This window comes from Melanotaenia boesemani, chromosome 11, assembly GCF_017639745.1.
Source record: "Melanotaenia boesemani isolate fMelBoe1 chromosome 11, fMelBoe1.pri, whole genome shotgun sequence".
Taxonomy (NCBI): Eukaryota; Metazoa; Chordata; class Actinopteri; order Atheriniformes; family Melanotaeniidae; genus Melanotaenia; species Melanotaenia boesemani.
In genome coordinates, this window is record NC_055692.1 from 5,562,999 (window position 1) to 5,582,383 (window position 19,385).

The window sequence follows — 19,385 nt, forward strand, 5'->3', positions numbered from 1 at the left end:
TCCTGCCAGTGATCAGATAACCTGCAAGGATAATAAGCTGGCCAAAGGGGGAAGTTCAGACCACAGCTGTTAAAACACGGAAGCTGTTCACCATGTATGGAGGGTTCCACCCCAAATCCAGTGTCTCGAGGCTATACGCTAAGCCAAAGAGGGAGACCACTATCCAAGATGTAACATCTAAGCTCCATGAATACATCAAGAACATGGCCCCAAGCGATGTTGCACTCATTGAGTGTCTCAGGAAATGGAACCTGGAGGCGAATGAAAGAGAGGAACCATCATGGGAGGACAAGCCAAATGGCAGATATGAACAAGTCTGATGGCTGGAGAGGGCTGGACTGAGGCACAGCACAGAGGTGCTAACTCTCGATGCAGGCTTCGGGGCTTCTGTGTCAGATGTCTCATCACTGTGAGGATGCAGGGTGCTCTTGGTATGCTGAAGCGTTCAGAGTTCCTTTCACTGGAACTAACGGGCCAAGCCCAGCTCCTGAAAACCTGTCCCAAACCAGACTCTTCCATCAGATTACCAGATGGTGAAGCACGATTCATCACTCCAGCATCCCCACTGATCCAGAGACCAGTGGCAGCGTTCTCTAAACCACTGCATCCAATACTGTCCATTGCTTTTGGTGATGTATGGCTTAGATGCAGCTGCTCGGCCGTGGAAACCCAATCCATGAAGCTCTCTTCAAACTGTTCTTGAGCTGATCTGAAGGCCACATGAAGTTAGAAGGTCTGTAGCAATAAACTCTGCAGAAAGTTGCCAACCTTTGCGCACTATGTGCCTCAGCATCCGCGACTGCGCTCAGTCATTTAACGGGACCTGTCATTCCCAATCACTTCCACTTTGTTATGATCCCACTGACAGTTGACTGTGGAATATTTAGGAGTAAGGAAATTTCATTACTGGACTTGTTGCACAGGTGGCATCCTATCAAAGTACCATGCTAGAATTCACTGAGCTCCTGAGAGCGACACATTTCTTCACAAATGTTCGTAGAAACAGTCTGCATGCCTCGGTGCTTGATTTCATCGACCTGTGGCCACGGAAGTAATCGGAACACCTTATTTCAATTATTTGGATGAGTGAGTGGATACTTTTGGTAATATAGTGTAAGTCAGATGACAGAAAGAAACTTTCAAATAGGCTAATGAGGATAAAGTAGGGACAAAAACATCTCCATATAAAAATATTTTATCCAGTGTAGAATAAGGACTCTAAATTGAAATATGTCTGGTCTAATACAGGTAACACTTCAGGCTCTGGAAGCATGGCATGGACTGAGGCTGTGGCAGAGGTTGTTCAGAGGCAGATGGAAGATAGGTTAGGGAGAAAAAAGTCACTATTTCTGAAAAAAGGATCATTAAAACAAGATAGAAAACATTTGTGAATTAATAATGTTTTAGTCGATCTTCTGTTTTAAATACAGTGAGAGGCAGGAGTTCATCATGAAACTAAATATTCACATTGTCGTTTCTTTCATGTGTATTATGGTTCAGTTCATTCATCATAACTACCGCCTCTAGCGTTCAAGTAAATATTGCAACTCGTGTACACGACACGTTACCTCGCGTGTCAACCCGAGCACGCTCCTAGCAAGCCAGTCATCTTTATTTTTTTATTTATTTATTTTAATCTGAGAGTCATATAGAAAATGACTGGTAAGTTCAATAATTAGCCTTTAAACTGATCACAACTCAAGCTGAAACAAATTAAAGGACAATAATTTTGCTCATGAACTTTTCTAAGATGCAGCCCATGTAAAGGACTTACCGCTGTGTCACTTCTCTGTGGATCTTCTTGTCTCCCCTGCGTCTGCATGAAAGTAAACTACGTCCATGATTGTTCCTTAAACTATTTATCATCTGTAGTGACAAAGAAAGACTAATTTGACAACATGTAGGCAAAAATGACTGACTTACCGAGAATTTATTCAAATAATTTGGAATGATTGGTTGCATTTGTTGATTTTTTAGGCGATATAAGAAAACAATAATCATAATTTGATGCCATCCATAGTTGACATATTTCTTCCGACAGATGGCGCTAAATATCCAAACTACAAGCTCCTGTAGCCTGATCCAGGTACCTCAAAGCAGAGATATACTGAAGCTAATTTCCCAGTACAATTAGAGATTCTTAAGAGTTTCATATTCAGGACATTCATTGATGCTGAAACACACCTTTTTTTAACTCGACTTTCCCCGTAAACAAACAGTGAACCGATCTTATACACATGCACTTTGTTGCTCTTTTTAAACATGATTTTCAACGTCTTCTCATTTGTGACTCCACTGTGAGTGATGGATGATTAACCATGGCACAGCCGAGCTCTTACTTGGTAATGTTAGAAAAATAAAGCTGAGGAAAGAGATGATGGAGCAGCAGCAGCAGCAGCAGGAGGTGGTGGAGGTGGTGGTGGTGGTGGTGGGGGAGAGCAGTTTGACCTCCCATCGGAGGAGTGGCGTTGACAGAAGGATGGTCCGGCAGATAGAGGCGGCGGCGTGCTGAGCGCACACACAAATGCGCAATGCGGCGTACAAACTTCCCCGAGCAGTGGAGGTAGGCGTCTTTTACTTTCATGCAGCCGCAGGGGAGACAACAAGATCCAAAGAGCAGTAACACAGCGGTAAGTCATTTACACTGGCTGCACCTTGGAGTTGTAGACACTCCGAACAAAGTTGCTCAGGCCCTTGCGTGCATGTGGTGAAGAGGCGCCTTGATCGTAAATCACTGGAATATTTCTGATTATTTACGCGCAGACCATCACAGGTGTCTTTCTTTCTTTCTTTCTTTCTTTCTTTCTTTCTTTCTTTCTTTCTTTCTTTCTTTCTTTCTTTCTTTCATGAAAGCTTTTATTTTTTCTGTTTTGCCTCACATACCTCTCAAACTTGAGGCTACTTGCGCGTAATTGCGCTGCTTGACTGTTTTGTTCTGTTCAAGCAGGTTATTTTGATAGTCATTATCCATTTTTTTAAATGCTTAATAATATTATTTTAACTTCTGCATCACCAAATACATAAATGAAGCCAAAGCAGACCCGTGTTATCATAAAGGAAGCAAATTTAATCAGTGGATTTCTAGTTCTTTGAATGAAGCGCAGCATCACATTTGACTGACTGTTGTACGATCTTTAAAAGATAAACCTGTGCAATCATTTTGTGGCTTGATAAACATTTTGATTTGGTGAAAGTGGACTCAGATATGCTTCTTCCTCTCCATGTGTTCAGGTTGAAACAGCAGCTCCAGTGACCAGTTCTACTCAGCATATCCACTGAGGAAATTCTCACTTGCAACTTGAGAAGATGAGTGGCAACAAGAAGTAAGTGACCTCATCTACTTTTACCAACGCCTTTTAACCCCTTATGTAGAGATAAACTGAACAAGTGTGTTCAAACAGCTGCTGGTGAAAGAGCTTATTCTTCTTAAAACTTCTTAAAACAAAAAGGTATAGAAATATAGTATATATAATACAGTATATATATATATATAGTATAATATAGTATAACGCATACCTCTGATAAAATTGTCCGTAAACCAGAGTGACCCTAAACACCATGTGGAGCAGTCACAGCTGCCATTTAGGAGCACTGCCTTGGGTTACACTTCATTTACTTGAGCTGCTTTAAAAGGCACCTGCTAATAAACCATCTTATTGCAGTCAGTAGCTTCAGGTCTTGCTGCATCATTATAACATTTCTGGTTGCGGTTCGAAAGCCAAACCGGTGGGCAAAAGAAGAGCACCACAGATGTCCAAAACATATGAAGAGAGAGGCAGCAATTGAAGTCAATTGAAAACACAATCAGAATGAGTGATACAGCTTCTGTATCTCAGTTTGATGGCTTGACCTCTGATTATTTAGTCTCAACAATAGAGGCTTCACCATAAATCCCAGCGTGACTATCAGTTCACAGAATCTTTTGTGTAAGGAAACCTTTGAGCTGCAGAGAACTATGATACCCTTTGGCATTTTACCTGCATTGTATGGAGGAAATTGTCTTTACAAACTTAATTACACAACAGGATTCTATATGTTTTATTCATATAGTATACCATAGTGGTTGAATGTTGTTTTCTTCCTCAGACAGGGAATGCAGGCTACATGCAACAGACCGATGTTATCTACACTGCGACAGACAAAAAGGAGCTAATATACAATAATGAGTGCAAAGGAACAGGGTGTCAAGTTCTCATTGTAATATGCTTGTTAGCTTTAAACAGCAATGTACAATTCACTTGGAATATTTTAAGGGCAAAAATTCAAACTTTCTTTTTGTGCTCTAAAATGCATAAATGTTGCTTATTTGGCTTGCCAATGAATGTATATGTTTGCTTCTGCTTCTAGTATTTGGGGTTTAATGTCATAATCTCGCTGCAGAAGTATTCACACAAACAACTAAACAGGAAATGCAGAAGGGGGACAGGAAAAACCAGACCAGATCGAGTCCAGGGATGATCATAACAGAACTGTGCCGTTCTGCAGGGTTGTAGATATGTGGGTGTTTGTTCCCAGGAGGATGTGAGACATGAACAGATGAATTATGATCTTAGCAGTTTTGAAGCAACTCCAGATGACTTTCTTTCTTCTTTTAATGGCTTTTTTCTCTTCATCTTTTGACTTCATCCCAGTCTTTGGAAAACTAAATAGCAGCTCGGTGCTGGTTTTTATTATTTTTATTGCTGCAAGCAATGGTATTGAAATAAATATTAGCAGGCACGCAGAGCACACAACTTTTATTCTCCAGCTTCTTCCTAAACTTGTTGCCTTAGTCAGATTAGTCAGTTTATTTTAATTATCCAGGTTAAATCTAGTAAAGAGTTTATTCTTTTCTGGAAAGATTCATCTTTCTGGATTTCAAGTTAATCCCGGGCCTGTTGTTTTGTTCTTACTCAAGCACAAAGATCTATCTATCTATCTATCTATCTATCTATCTATCTATCTATCTATCTATCTATCTATCTATCTATCTATCTATCTATCTATCTATCTATCTATCTATCTTGCCGGCTCAAGCTGAGTGGAGTTTGCTTGGCCTGTTATGTCCACAGTTGTTCCATAGGTGGCAATGGAGGAAGTGGGAACTGAAGATTTGGTGAAGTTCAGAGACAAAAGGCCTCAGTGTGTTGCTGTAGTTTGGATGGAGTTTTTTTCTTATCACGTGGTATCTGAAACTTGGTGAATCCAGCCAATGAGAAATCAGCATTTTAATTAGATCCAAAACTTTCTCTTTAATTTTTCTATTTTCCTTAGCATTTATCTATATACTGTAAAAATATGAGAGGCAGTCTATGAAAAGTAGTTTAAGGAGAAAAAAAAGAGGAATTGCAGAGATGGTTCAGTGAATCAGCAAGTTAAAACAACTGTGTCTGCTTCTCAAAAAGAGAAAATAAGAGATTATTTAGTGTCGGTATGGTTGTTCTTGCTGTTTTTGTGACATTCCCAAGACAATGATGAAGCTAGCTTGAAGTGAACCTCCTCATGCTGAAACCCAGAGCAGCTGGTTGGGGGCAGTTCTGTCCCTGACCTTCGACCCCTGAGCCTCTTGGTCCGTCCTGTCCGGTCCTGTCTGACCCAGAATAGATTGCACTGCTGCCAAAGTATTTGGATATTTAATAACAAATGTATATTTTCCCAGAACATAGAAATATTCAGTATAGAAGAATAATTAGTCAATGCTTTTCATTTGCTTGAAAAATGATCAGTCTAGTCAGTGTGCACTGATGATGTAATCATTTTCTGCTGTTAAATAAACAAAACAGCCACTTTAAATCTAAGATCTAAGATAAGATAAGAAATGAAAATGGTATTTTATAAATTTAATTTAATTATAAAGACGCAATCAAGCATTTAAAAAGTTTTTTCCTTTCTGTCCTAATTTCTCTGTGATCTCATCGGGGGGAAGCTACATGTTAGGTTTCCAGGATAAAGACTGGAATGCACATTTCTGGGTCCCCCTCACTCTACGTGCTGAAACACCCCCAACAACGTCCGGCCGCAATGACACATTTTCAGTCGTGGGTGTTTGTCAGGAAGCAGCTCGGTCTGTTTGACGTGAGGATGAATGTGAGCCGAGATGCTCTTGGAGAGCAGCAGAGGCTCCGGCACGTCGGCCTGTTACGAGCTTCTGTGAGTGGGTTGTCACTTAAGTAAAGCCGGCGTAATCCTGTAAGGGCGGATGAGTAGACAGACATGTGATGCCCCACTTGTTTCTTAGGTGCAGGGTGGTGGAGAAGGGGGCTGGCAGGCATTACCAGCCAGATGGAGAGGCTTTGTAGTGTGTGTGTGACTGATTAGACTTGTACTTAACTCATACTTTTTCTGGTGCCTTCTGTTGTCATTCATTGTTAAATGAAGACAAGTTAGAGACCAGATCCAAATTTTGATGAGTTCAAGTGTCAGTAGGAAATTTTTCTTTTCTTATTTTTTTTGTTTTGCTGATGACAAGCACCAATCATTGTCCATCACACTCAATTAGGAGACTTCCTGTCCTCTCCCTCACCCCCACTGCCAGATTAAAGCCATTACACATACCTATCGCCTGCGTACTTAGACTTCCTCAAGGACGACACACATTCTCACAGTTGGGGGTTGTTTACTCTGAATATTAGGCCTTAAGGTTCGATCTCTGGGCTCTGAGGTGATCGTGTAGGTTGTTTGTCAATGAGTCTTTAATGGGTGGAAATGAGTGCCACCAGCAGCACCAGACTGAGCCCCAGTCCCAACTTACTGCAGGTGAACGAGCCAAAGCGCTATGGCTCCACGCTGTCGTTGGAGGAAAAGTGTGAACAGTCTTTTTTCCTCTTCTACTACTACAGGATGGAGGATGAGGCGGTGGTGGACCGAGGGGCGTCCTTACTCAAACACATCTGTGATGAAGAAGAGGTAGCAGGTAAGTTTGGCCTGTTTTAGTATACTTCAATTATTTTGTTTTATTTTATTTTATTTTATTTTATTTTATTTTATTTATTTTTTTTATTATTCTATTATTTCTAAAATATATATTTTATGTTATTCACAAACTTATTTATTTTGGGATGAAGACTGGAAGGCAATATAGACACAGATGGCAGGAGGTATTGTGAGAGTGAATTTTTTCTCTAAAGATGAACAATTTAACTAAAAATAAAAGTCACTAAATCTTCATTTTAAGATGTTTTTCTTAAACAGTAACATTTTTCTGATTTTATTTGCCATTTTTTTTGTATCCTAATCTTAATTATAAGATGTGTTTTCTAAGGAAAGTCCCTCATTTAAAGATGCAGACTTCCGAATTAAAGACTTCCGAATTAGATCACTTCCTTCGTGCACAATGCTCACCTACGTAGGGAGCTGGCATGATAAAGATGTAGAACACAGATCATGTGATCCTGTGTTTACCTCACTAATCCTCTGAGAGACCTGCAGGACAACAACGATAAAAGGAAAAAGCTTGCACTAGTTAATAACCCATTGAAAGTAAAACGGAGGTGAATGTGCTGTAACTGTGTTCCTTCTATATGTTGGAACAGGAATTACATCTAACTGCAGATATTGAATTAAAATACTGTTTTGTGGTTTTATTTTCCTCTCCCTCTGTGGAGAACCCTCCTCTTTCAACTGTGTCCTGTCTCAATTGCAAAATGATGCAGTGTTGCATTAACTTATTTATTTTTACTTGCGTCTCCACTTGGTGTGGATAAAAGTTTGAGTAGCGTGGGAATGAGGTTGAGTTTTCACAGTGAACGGCAGCAGCAGGTTTCTTGGTCATGGTCCAGCAGGTGAAACGCTCTGGCTGGCACCGAGCCACTTTTACCATCCAAGAACGTTGTGTTTTGTGTTGGTTTGTCGACAGTGGTGAAAATAGTTGCAGTACAAACATTTTGTGTTGGATGAGCCCTGATTAATGCTCTCTTAACCCCTTGATGCCTATTGTTGCAAATTTGCTACAAGCAGCTTATTATTTTTATACATTTTTTAAATCTAAGATATTTTATTAATTTATTATTATGTATTATCCTTATATTACTTAATTATTATTTATTATTTTATGAGAGACCTTTTCAGCAGCAGAATGAAAGTGATGTTCCCAATTATCGAAAACAAGCCTCAAGTCTGCCAGCCGATTTCTACTCAGAAACCAATTTAAAACGGTGACTGAGCTCAGTTTTTTCTTTGATTAAAAACACTCAAAATCTCTGAAATTAAGTTGCGTAGCTATGGTGACAGCTGGAGTTTGGGTCCATCTCGTCAGATGCTAACATCAGCATGACCAAAAACCCTCGTCTTATTTTAGAGTTGATAGAGATTGTTGAATTAACTTCAATCAGTTCATTTCAGGATTATTTGTATAGCACCAATTCACGACAAAGCAATAACATAGCAGTTTAACACAGTCCATACATTGTAGTCCAGTTAAAACAAATCCTTTACATGATAACCAATAGTCCAGTTTATAATAGCTCATAAAACCAAATTTAAAAAACAAACAAAAAATCTAAGGAATTCAGTCTTCACGTCTTCCATCCTGAGCTGCACAAGGCGACAGTGCAGAGGAAAAACTGCCCTTTAAAAGGAAGAAAAACCCTCCAGTAGAACCAGTGAGGGCGGCCATCTGCCTCGACTGGTTGAGAATGGAGAGGACAGGACAGAGGGGTCAACAGGCACCATAACCCCAAGGCAGAGATACCTGCTGAGAAGGAAAATAGACACACAAGTCATGTGTGTGACAATAATAAAGTCATATATTTATACATGGAGAATAAAGAGGAAGGAGAGAAAGGTGGAGGGAGGTGCTCCCCAGCAGTCTGCCCATAGGAGCGTAACTAAAGCAATGATCAAGGGTCACCAAGTCAGCTGTAACTGTAAATCTAAACTTATTCAAACTTAAACTTTCAGCTTCCTGAGCTCAAACTGGGATCTGCTTCCACAGAGAAGAGTCTGATAACTGAAACGTTTGCCTCCCATTTTACTTTTAGAAACTTTTTGACTGGGAAAATCTGAAACTATGAGGTCTTTAGATCCAATGGAGCTTGGTCACTAAGAGGATGATATGAGAATTTTAAGTCCTATTCTGGATTTAACAGGGAGCAGATGAAGAGAAGCTAAAACTGGAGAAATATGAGTTCTACTGCTAATTAATATCAAAGTATGAGGCCAGACTCACTAATGAGAGCACCAAAAGAGGTCAGGCAGCTTGTCATCCCTCACAAAGAGCAAGAAAGTTCTGGTACAGCAGCTTCAGTACAAAATAAAAATGTTTTTTTTTCAATAATGTTTTTATTAACCTTTTTACAAATAAAACAATCATAAGACATAAAACTGTAGAAGTGTAAAGCCCGAGTGTGAGAGCTAAATGAAAACTAAACAAAGAAGCAAATAAATGAATGAAAAGATAAAGTATACATAAATGGGGAAACATTTATAGTTTTAATTAATTAGACTTTTTGGAGTTTGGTTTCTGTTCTACCAGAATGTGATTAATCAGTTGGTAGTGCTCCTGCATGTAATCAAGAAAAGGGATTCCTCAGTGAGGGAAATTTCCACAGGGAGCCTCTTGCTGTATATCTATTTAACTCCAGTTTTACAGAGTTAATGGTTTCTTAATCCAGAGTGTTGAAAAGAGGAGCTAAAATCAAGCGACTGGTTAACAGAGTGAAACCAGGTATTGGTGATTGTGCTGCTGGATTCAATCCATCTTTGACAGTGATGGTATGATTTTCATCCAGCCTGATGAAACCAAAGCACAAGTTGAACTCACACCCTTAAAAATATTTTAAAGCCTAAGCTGAGGAAACTAACGAATCGATCGAATCTCATCTTCTTGTCAGTCCTCCATCCTGAGCTGCACGAGGCGACAATGGACAGGAAAAACCTCCATCAAGGGTTTTTACAGAAACTCATCAGTTATTTTTCACTAATTCACCTTTTCAACTTATTTTAATGTGATTTCGGGATGATGGACATAAGGAGTAAATCTGAGAGTAAATGTATGATGTGATTCCCTTCAGGGCAGGTTAAGGATTAAAGAATGTGTTAAAAGACGAAATGCTGGGAAAATTGGGGAAACATGTTACTAAAACTAAAGAAATGTTTGTGTAGGGAGGTTTTTTTTCAGATAACTGTCCAAAAGATGTAAAAATATTGCCAATGTAGAGGTTTTTAAATAATAAATGAAATAAATAACTTAGTGCCCAGATTGGACCAAATAGTGAACAGAAGAAAAGACTCTTAATGGGAGAATGAATTAAAATGAGTTAATGCTTCTATGAAACTGTTAAAGCCAAATATTTTGGCATCTGAGTCTGTGACAGTTCAAATGCTCAAGCTTGCAATTTCTACTAATTTTTTTTATCCTTTTTAGTTAGAATATTTAATTCTAAACTAATAATGTGAGAAGAAGCCAGACCATTTCATGTGGACATGCTATGATGAAACTTGCCATAATGCCTTTTAACACTGTTTTTGTAACAGTCTAAATAATCTGTATTTTTTGTATTTTGGCCATACAGTCGACATCTGTCCCTTCTAATTTAACTGTATCTTTTTAAGGCCTTTCAGCCATTAGTATGCAGCTGGTGCAGCGTGGCGTGTTGCCATCCTCCCCTCTGGTTTTGGGTTAGCATTGTTACTAAGGGTACTGGCGGTAGTGTTGCCTCTCCTCAGAAATCTACTGAACTAAACAAACCTCCCAGAAAACAGAAGGATTTCATTTCATTCAGTGTGCCTTACAGGCAGCTCCAAAAGAACTTCTTCTTCCACCCCCCCCAAAAAAGACCAGGAAGTAGTTTCACAAAGCTGCTCTGGCAGGGTGCAAATCTTCCTTTCCAGTCCCTTGACTCAACTATTTTTCATTCCTTCTCTTTCATCACTCTCCTCTTATTCTCTCACCCTCTTGTTTCATGTTCATGTCTTTATTTTATGTTTATTAGCTCTTCCTGCTGCTGTCCCTGTTCTTTCTTTTATTGTCACTGTCAGGCCATCTTTTTCTAGGTCTTTCTGTTAAACCCACATGTTCTGTCATAAATTTAGATATTCTCTTTGACTTTGCTCACAGTTATCTTGAGGGGGGGTGCTCTGTGGGTTATTGGTTGCCATAAGTGTGGTACACAATCAGCAAGAGTGATTGTCTAAGTAATTCAATTCAACACGTACAATACTGTGCAGAACTCTTTAGAAACTAATGTCTTTATAGATGCCTGGAAAATAGGAAATGAATGCAGGGATTTATTGAAAGATGTGCAAAATGTTAATGGAAAGATTTAGAGCAAAAACAGAATTTGTACATTTTTAAAGAGCTTGACAGTCAGTATTTGGTCCGGGCATCTTAACTCTTCAATACTGCCAAAAACTTCTTAAGTAGTCTACAGATATAGTTCTCCAGGCTTTTTGAGGACTCTGCAAAGCTCTTTTTTTTGGATGTTAGGTGCCTTTTGTTCCATTGTCTGTCAAGATGAGCCAACACTGCTTCAATAATGTGGAGGACTGGGTTCTGGGAAGGACTCATCAGTCTAGGTCTTGTGGCATTTGGCATACCCCAGGCTTTTATTCACTTGTTTCCCTTCTTTAAGAAGGGAATCCACCCTCCCATGGAGAACATCTTTCATGAGGCTTCAGTGAACAGTAAATGGATCAACTGATGGTTGAAATGCATTTCTCAGGTCTCATGTCAGGTTTTTAGTGGATTTTCCTTTTCAGATGTTTGGATCTGCTGTAGATAGTTTTCCCCCCCTTGGTTTTCAGGTAATGGCTCATTGGGAATCAGATAGTTGGTTCAGTGATATGTAATGTCTGTCAAATAGTGTTATCTTTGTCCTTTTTATACATTAGATATAACTAAAAATGGGAACAAAGATATGCTGCTGCTGTTAACAAAGGGACTAAAATTCCTGTTTAAAATAGGTTCTATGCTATATTGTCTGTTATGTGTTGACACCACTCTGGTTCATCCCTTAGAGCTTGGAGCCTATTTATGCTTGAGTGATTCATAGGTCAGTGTGAAGTGGCTTAACAAAGAAAACTGGACCTAAATAGCAATCCAAAAAAAGTACTACAGTATTCAAAGTTTGCATTGTTAATGCTTCAGCATTTTTTTTAATTGCAAATTAAAACTGAGTGGAAATAACCCAGTTAACTATTTAGGAACCTGTGATGTGCCAGTCACATGAATGTTACGTTTATTGGTGTGTCGTGAGGGATAAGAAATCTCAGTCAACTAAACTTGCCATTAAAACAAAGAAGAAATGCAGCATTTACAGACTAATATATACAATTTAATGTTGTAATTAAAGACTTCTTGGAGATTAATTGATGTGAAGTTAAAAGTATGAAAATTGCTAAATAGTAACATCTAATCATTCACATCATACAGTATAAAACTTATTCAAAGCTCCTCTTTTGAAAAAGCTTTAACCCACCAAAACTAATTATTTCAGGACCATTATTTCTATAGCTTACATGCAACTCTGCATGTTTATAAAACTGCATTTTGTAAATACAGTAAAGGTGCAAACAGCTTCTTACATCAGCTTCACTGTCCATCGGCAGCTTCAACGTACTCTGCTCAGATATTGTAGAGCTTTACTACAACTATGACAGTTAAGTACTTAATAAAGGAAACAGACTTCTGAGAATAAGTGAATTTAGTAATGGATTAGAACTGTGGTTATCCAACCTGGGGTCCGGGACCCCCAAAAGGCATCCCCCATAGCGCACAGGGGGTCCCCGAGGCATTGACCATTCAGAACCATTGTGATTGAAAATTAAGACCATGTTCACAGAGATGAGTTGAAGTGTGTCCACTCATGTTTTTTTTTTAATCATCTGGACATTTGTTCGCATGGAACTGGTGTTTTAGGACCCTGAAAACACAAACTTTTTAAACCAGATCCCAAAGTGAATAAATGGGGATCATCAAAATCTGCTATGCAATATTTTTATGCATCCTTCGTGAAAAACAAAACAACAGCTAAACAGGCTACAGCTTATATATCCAATTTTTGTCCACAAATCAGACGATTTGTCGCTATTTAAAAAAAAAAAAAAAGAAAAGAAAAGATGAGGCTATATGTTGTTAATTTAACTTTGGCTTTATCAAAGGACAGAACTCAGCCAGAATACAGTACCTATGGTGAGAATCTCGCTAATGAAAACATAAAACCAAGCATGGTTTCAGCACAGGATAGGGCAGTGGCTCCACAGCTTTTTAGTATTTTTATGAAGGGGGTTCTAAAGGAAAATAGTTTGGGAACAACTGGATTAGAACTGGCCTTCAGGAAAACCAACCCAGTCTGGATAGACTTAGAAAAGTGACCTAACCCTCTTTCAGATCGGAGCGTCACCATCTTGTACTGTTGGGTGTAGATGTTCAGCAGCCCTCTGACTTAACTTGCAGGAACGTCAAGTTTACTTTAGTTTAGAGGAAATGAATCCAGGTTGTAGCTTAAGCTTATGCAGGTGAAGCTAGTCAGGCTTTAGCGGTGCATAACTGTCTTTTTTTTTATGTTGTCACATTAGCATGAGACAGGTGCCTCTTTGTTGAACTGTAGCTGTGGTGTGAGTAATGCTGGCTTTGTCTCCAGCTGTTTGTTTCTCCCTCCATTTCCTCCTGTCTCCTCCTGTCCTGTTATACCACATGTACCTGGCCCTGATGGCATGTTTTACAGTAAGATATTCCCTCTGGTTTACAGCATCTCCTCACGTTAGACAAGACATTTTAAACCTTTCTGGATCCTTCTTATCTTTGATGGTCAGTGTTTACTTGTTATGGGGAAAAACTGGTGTCATTGAATTTAGATGAACCCCTTAAAAGGAAACAACAAAAGAACAAGGCATTGTGGTACGGCTGAATAATGAATGCTGTTGTGCTTGGAGAGAGATCATTGTTTGTTGTGTTGAGGGGTTCAGACACTTCCTGTGGGTCACAGTGCTTGGCTCAGCTTTACCCGACCTCATCTGAAAGGAGACATTTGACACTCAGAGTCTTTTGTTTCATCAGCACGCAAAGATTAAATGATCCTTTTCATCGTTATGTAACATACTAAAAATACTTAGCAAACTTGCAGATGGATGGACCACTGTGATCATTTTGCTGCATGCTTCGATCCAGAATCATCCAACAGACCATACATGTACCAGAAGTGAAGAATTTGTGACCCTTAAAATCTTATTTGGATCTCAGTACAAGCCTTAGCATCTAAAACTGATACCACAGTATTTAATCTCTAATGAAGTGGTTCTCAACCTATTTTCCTTGGGGACCCCTTTCATGCAAATACTAAAAATACCCTGTCCCACCCCGTACTGAAACCATGCATGGTTACATGCTTTTAAAAGTGACATTCTCACTATAAATAATTAATTCTGGTTTAGTCCTGTGCTTCAATAAAGCCAAAGTTAAATTAACAGCATATAGCCTTAATTTTTTCTTAAAAAAAGGACAATGTGGACATTGATCACATTGGCTCTGAATGTTCAAAGACTCAGAGACCCACTATGCTGTTTGGGTCGCGGACCCCAGGTTGGGAACCAGTGTTCTAACGTATGTGTTAATTGATTCAGGGGCTTGTAGGTTCTGATCATTCAGAGCTGATCTAACCTTTTAAAACCTGAGGCCCCCATATTTGCCAAATTGTGCTAAAATAGCTATGAACTCTCCTGTTTTTTTGGGGTTTTTTTTGGGGGGGGACAAGGCTAAAACATCTTTAAGTTTAAAGCATCTAAAATCCGCAGCACATCAACCCTTAACAACTGTAGTTTGAGATCCCTGTCCTTAACTATGATGTCTCAAATTTGAGATTTACCCATTTTGACATGATATCCATCATCCGTCTTGGTGGTATTAACAGTCTGGTCTTCTATTACGCTAATGCACTAAACCATGTTCTGTTGGTATTATGTAAACATGTACGGGAGGCATGTAGTCATGTAGCCAGTCATGGCGTCTTCACTGTTACGTGATACTTCTTTTTCTGTCCATGTATTTGCTTTGACAGTGTACTGCAACCTCTGTAACCCGGCCCTGCTACGCTGTTTCCAGTCTGTTGTGGGCCACGTTGATTCTTGAAATGAACTGAGAAGTGGTCACGAGTAGGTCAGGGTAATGCAGTCCATACTGCTCCCGTTGACATTCCTACTGATGCATTTCCAGAAATTAATTGTCATTTTCAGGAAGTCAGCTGTGAAGCTTAGCCGTTGCGTCATCATTTCAGTCTGAATGTGTCACTACGTCATGTGTCAGAGTTCATCTCCCCCTTTTTCTTTGCCTTTCGCAGGTCACCACACCATCTACATTGGCGTGCGTGTGCCCAAGAGCTCACGGCGTCGGAGGCGCCACCGCCGGAGAACCAGCCACAAGGACAGAAAGGAGAGGTTGACGGAGAACGCCTCTGACAAGTCGGACACAGAAAACAACGATGAGGCCAGCAACAGCATCCTCAAACCTCTCAGTAAGTTCTGATGGGCTCAGTGTCAAGGCCGATTAGGATTCATGTCTGTCTTTGCTGAGGGGCTGCTCTCTTTTTTCAGAAAAATGCCCCTGTAACTCTCTGTGACCCTCTCTGCAAAGTTGCTGAGTCCACTCTGTGGCCAGAAATAGTTTCTGAGTGATGAGTTTGTTTCGACAGAGCAGAGGGAATTTTCATCGGAGGTAGAGGCCGATCGGATGCAGCAATACTGGAGCTGATAGGAGTCTGTTGGGAGCATTGTTAGCTTTTGTTGCTCTGGGTTTTGGTCCTGAGTTTAGGCATCTACTGTATACCTGTTATACAGTAGATAGTTGTTTGTTGGGGGTGGTCTGGACAGTCTTCTGTGCTGTATGGTGGATTTGCAGATGCACAGACAGAGCTACAGTTTTGATGAAAACTAGAAGAAGCGGCAGAAGTGAAGCTTAAAACGGGTGACGATGAGAGTGCAAACACCAACTACTACAACAGTTTAGTTTTATCTTCTCTTCATTATACATAATTTAGATGTCCAGTGATTTTATTTGCAGAGTTATGGTCATGTTTAAATGATGGTGGTGTGGGGTTTCTGGGTGGAGGTTTGGGTCAGGGAGCTGCTGCAGGTGACACAGATTAACTCTATTGAAGCCTGTTGGTTATCACCCTGTCTGCCTTCACCTGCAGCAGTTGTACTATACATATATGGATATGGATTGAGATGGCGTTGGTTATCTTGATCGTCGTTTTGCTTTTTTGTAGTAGTCAGCACCTCTAGCCAATGTGTCTAAAAGCTACGTCTGACTCAAGTTTTCTCTGGTTTTTCCAGTTTTACCTGAGGTTGTGGAGGGTGCTAATCTTGGTTTCATACATTCTTTGTACTCCAAAGCATGTTTATGGCTAAGGTGGTACAGCAGATTACTCGTGTTGCCACATTTGCTGGCAGCATTTGCATTAAAAAGTTGTTTGGTCCACGTCTGACTTTAAAACCAAAGTATCTCCTGACAGCAGATACAGGCCTTTTCTTCTGCGCTATCATGTTCAACTTCGTCTGCTGCAGCGTCTTGAATTTTTCTATTCATTTTTATCATTCAGCATCTCCAACAACACAGCTGCTCTGCTGCATGTTTTGTGGTGCAGCTGTAAAAAAAGGTCCCCCTTGAAACAGTTTTTCACTATTCAATGTTCCAACGTAGTTCAATTCATGTAACAAAAATAGAAGACAAGCGGCTTTTGGTATGAACCGATATACTGCCCAGGACTAGGTTGAATATATTTCTGACTGTGGCTATGAACTTTAGCATCAGTCAAAGTGGATGAATTACACCTGCACAAGTTCAAGAATAAAGCTCCAGATGACACAAGAAAACTAGAGGTACAAATCTTAACTTTGATTAAAAAATCATATAAATTCTGTGTTTGCTGATATCAAATATTCTGCCACAATATAATAAGCATGATTTGATTCAGCAGCAAGCGGCCAGTATGATACAGTTTGAATGAAAACTATTTGTTCTTTGAACAAAAATAGACTGAATAGACTTCTGTATGTTGAGCTTTAACATGCTCACATCATATAAAACTGAAAGATTATATTACTCATTTGCAGACATAAAGCAGGATATAATTCCTGCCACATCTTTAAATCTACACATATTCCTCATTTAATTGTAATAACACATTTTTGTTATTGGAACAAAGCAAATGGAAACAATTCCACATGTTCTTTCTCAGGTGTATCTTACAAATGATTGCTGTATTGATGCTGATCATTGAGTCCATATGTCATTGCAGATTCATGTATTTTTACACCCCTAAAGAAACATCAAATGTTTTTGTTAAACAACACAGTGATAATTCCACTGTGAACAAGGCTACAAATGTCCACGTTCTGTTAAATCCAGTAAAGAGACAGACCACCATCATTTCCAGAAAATGATAGAATTTGGCATAGAACATGACAAGAGGCCCAAATTATGCCAGAACTGGATTTTACACTGGGAACACGTCACTTGATGAGGGGGATTTTCTGGAGGACAGAAATCCAATCGGACAGTAGATTACAGTCAGGCCAGCTGGTTGTTGCTGCTGATTGTCATGAAGCATGATGAGCAGAAATGGTTTGTTTTATAGATGCTGAGAGTTGTGAGAGATGTTCCTTGATTATGAGTTGTGGTACTGGACTATGACACAGTGGGGAACCTTGGTATTCCCAGTTGTTGGTAAATAGTGCCGCGTACCCTGACCTTTTTGGTTTTTTAAGAGCCAAATGCTTTGTTGAAAGGAGGTTGAATTATATTTCTTTGTTACTTTTAAAATTATATATATATATATAAAATCAGCTTTCAAGAGTAATGGTTTTATTTATGTTTTTGATAAAGGCAGTTTCTGCTATCATCAGCCAAGAGAAATAAATAATAATTTTCAATTTTATTATATTAATTTTTACTTTATTAATTCCCACTGGGAAATTGGGCCTGCATTTTACCCATCTCTAGTCAATTCACCAGAGAGCAGTGGGCTGTCATATTTTAGTGCCTGGGGAGCACTTCAGGGAGTTAAGGCCTTGGACCCACAGTGGTTCACCTTCAAGTTTTTAGCCTATCATCTGAATGTGGAGCTGAAATGGAGACTCATCAGACCATCAACGTTTCTCCATCTTCTGTTGTCCAGTGTGAATTGTAGCCTCAGTTTCCTGTTTTTAGCTGACAGGAGGAGGCACCCGGTGTGGTCTTCTGCTGCTGTAGCCCATCTGCTTCAAGGCTGGATGTTTTGTGTGTGTTCAAAGATGCTGTTATTGAAATGTTTTAGTCTCAAACTGAGGGGCACCATATTTAAAATAAACCCAGTGAACTCTGAAAGTGATGAGGGACAAACTTAATCCCCAAACATTTCCCAGGGCTCCAAATACATTTTTGAGTAAATGTGCAGTGGTGCACGTGGCAAACAACATTACATGCACCAAAAATAATTTAGGTGCACATCCCAAATTTGTGAACTATTAACCTTACATTTAATCTTATGAAATCTTATAAAAATCTTAGAAAAGCTAAAACATACATATAAAAGTGCCTTTTAGTTTAAAGTGGTTTATTGAAAACTTATAGTAAAAGTACCTCTAGATTAACAAATGTTCTGTACTTTTGATTTAAAAACACTTATTTGTAAAAACAGCTGTATTCCTTTACAAACCAGAAATTTAAACACTTCTTTTTAAAATACATGTGGGCATTAATTAATTCATGCGTTAAAGTGTCAATATGCACAACCTTACTTTCAATAGGGTCTACAGCATGTTACAGTCAAGCATTTTTGTCTTTTTATAAGTTTTTTGTCAACAGTCTTCATTAATGGACATTAATCTGACTATGAGCAAGGGTAGGATAAGAAAGTGTCAGTTTTGTGTATGCACATTTAATTTTTTGTTTGGATGTGGTGCAGAGGTAAACATCTCCTGCTCTCACTGCAGCTGGAAGGAAAACAGTCACTAGTCGCTTAAAAAATGGCTAGAAGGCCCGAATACTCGCTAAATTAGTGACAGAGTCAATAATTTGACAACATAGCAAGTTACTGGCTTTTTTTACACTTGCAGAGGTGCACATGCAGTCAGAAATTAGGTGCACATCTCTAATTTTATGTTGACAAACTTGCACAATGCCATGATTTTGCAAGCCCTGCCTCAGTTCGTTTACAGTAGAAGTATTTCTCCATTTATGGAAACTATGACTGTGTTGGATGAAAATGTGACGACTACCATTTTGTTAACAGTCAACAATTTGACAGTCTGCTGGTTTCTGGGAAGCAAATGGAAATGCTACTGGTGTTGTGGAAAATCTGTCATGAAACAAAAGGTGTAAATGAAATGCACATTGAAAAAACACCACAAACAGATTGTGTACATTTGGTATTGTTGAACATTCATGTGGACATTTGTCATATTGTGTGTAAACAGGTTTTGGGAGATACATG

General features: G+C 39.2%; 1 protein-coding gene across 2 annotated transcripts in view; it reads left to right on the forward strand.

Moving 5' to 3' along the window:
- The first annotated feature begins 2,524 nt into the window (after window positions 1-2,524).
- slc4a4a (solute carrier family 4 member 4a) overlaps window positions 2,525-19,385 on the forward strand; it is a 69,976-nt gene continuing 53,115 nt past the window's right edge. For both annotated transcript variants that reach the window (XM_041999869.1, XM_041999870.1), the window contains exons 1-4: window positions 2,525-2,630; window positions 3,232-3,323; window positions 6,819-6,892; window positions 15,252-15,425. In XM_041999869.1, the coding sequence (XP_041855803.1) occupies window positions 3,307-3,323; window positions 6,819-6,892; window positions 15,252-15,425 (265 nt within the window). In that variant the 5' untranslated portion in view covers window positions 2,525-2,630; window positions 3,232-3,306. The remainder of the gene's footprint in view (window positions 2,631-3,231; window positions 3,324-6,818; window positions 6,893-15,251; window positions 15,426-19,385) is intronic.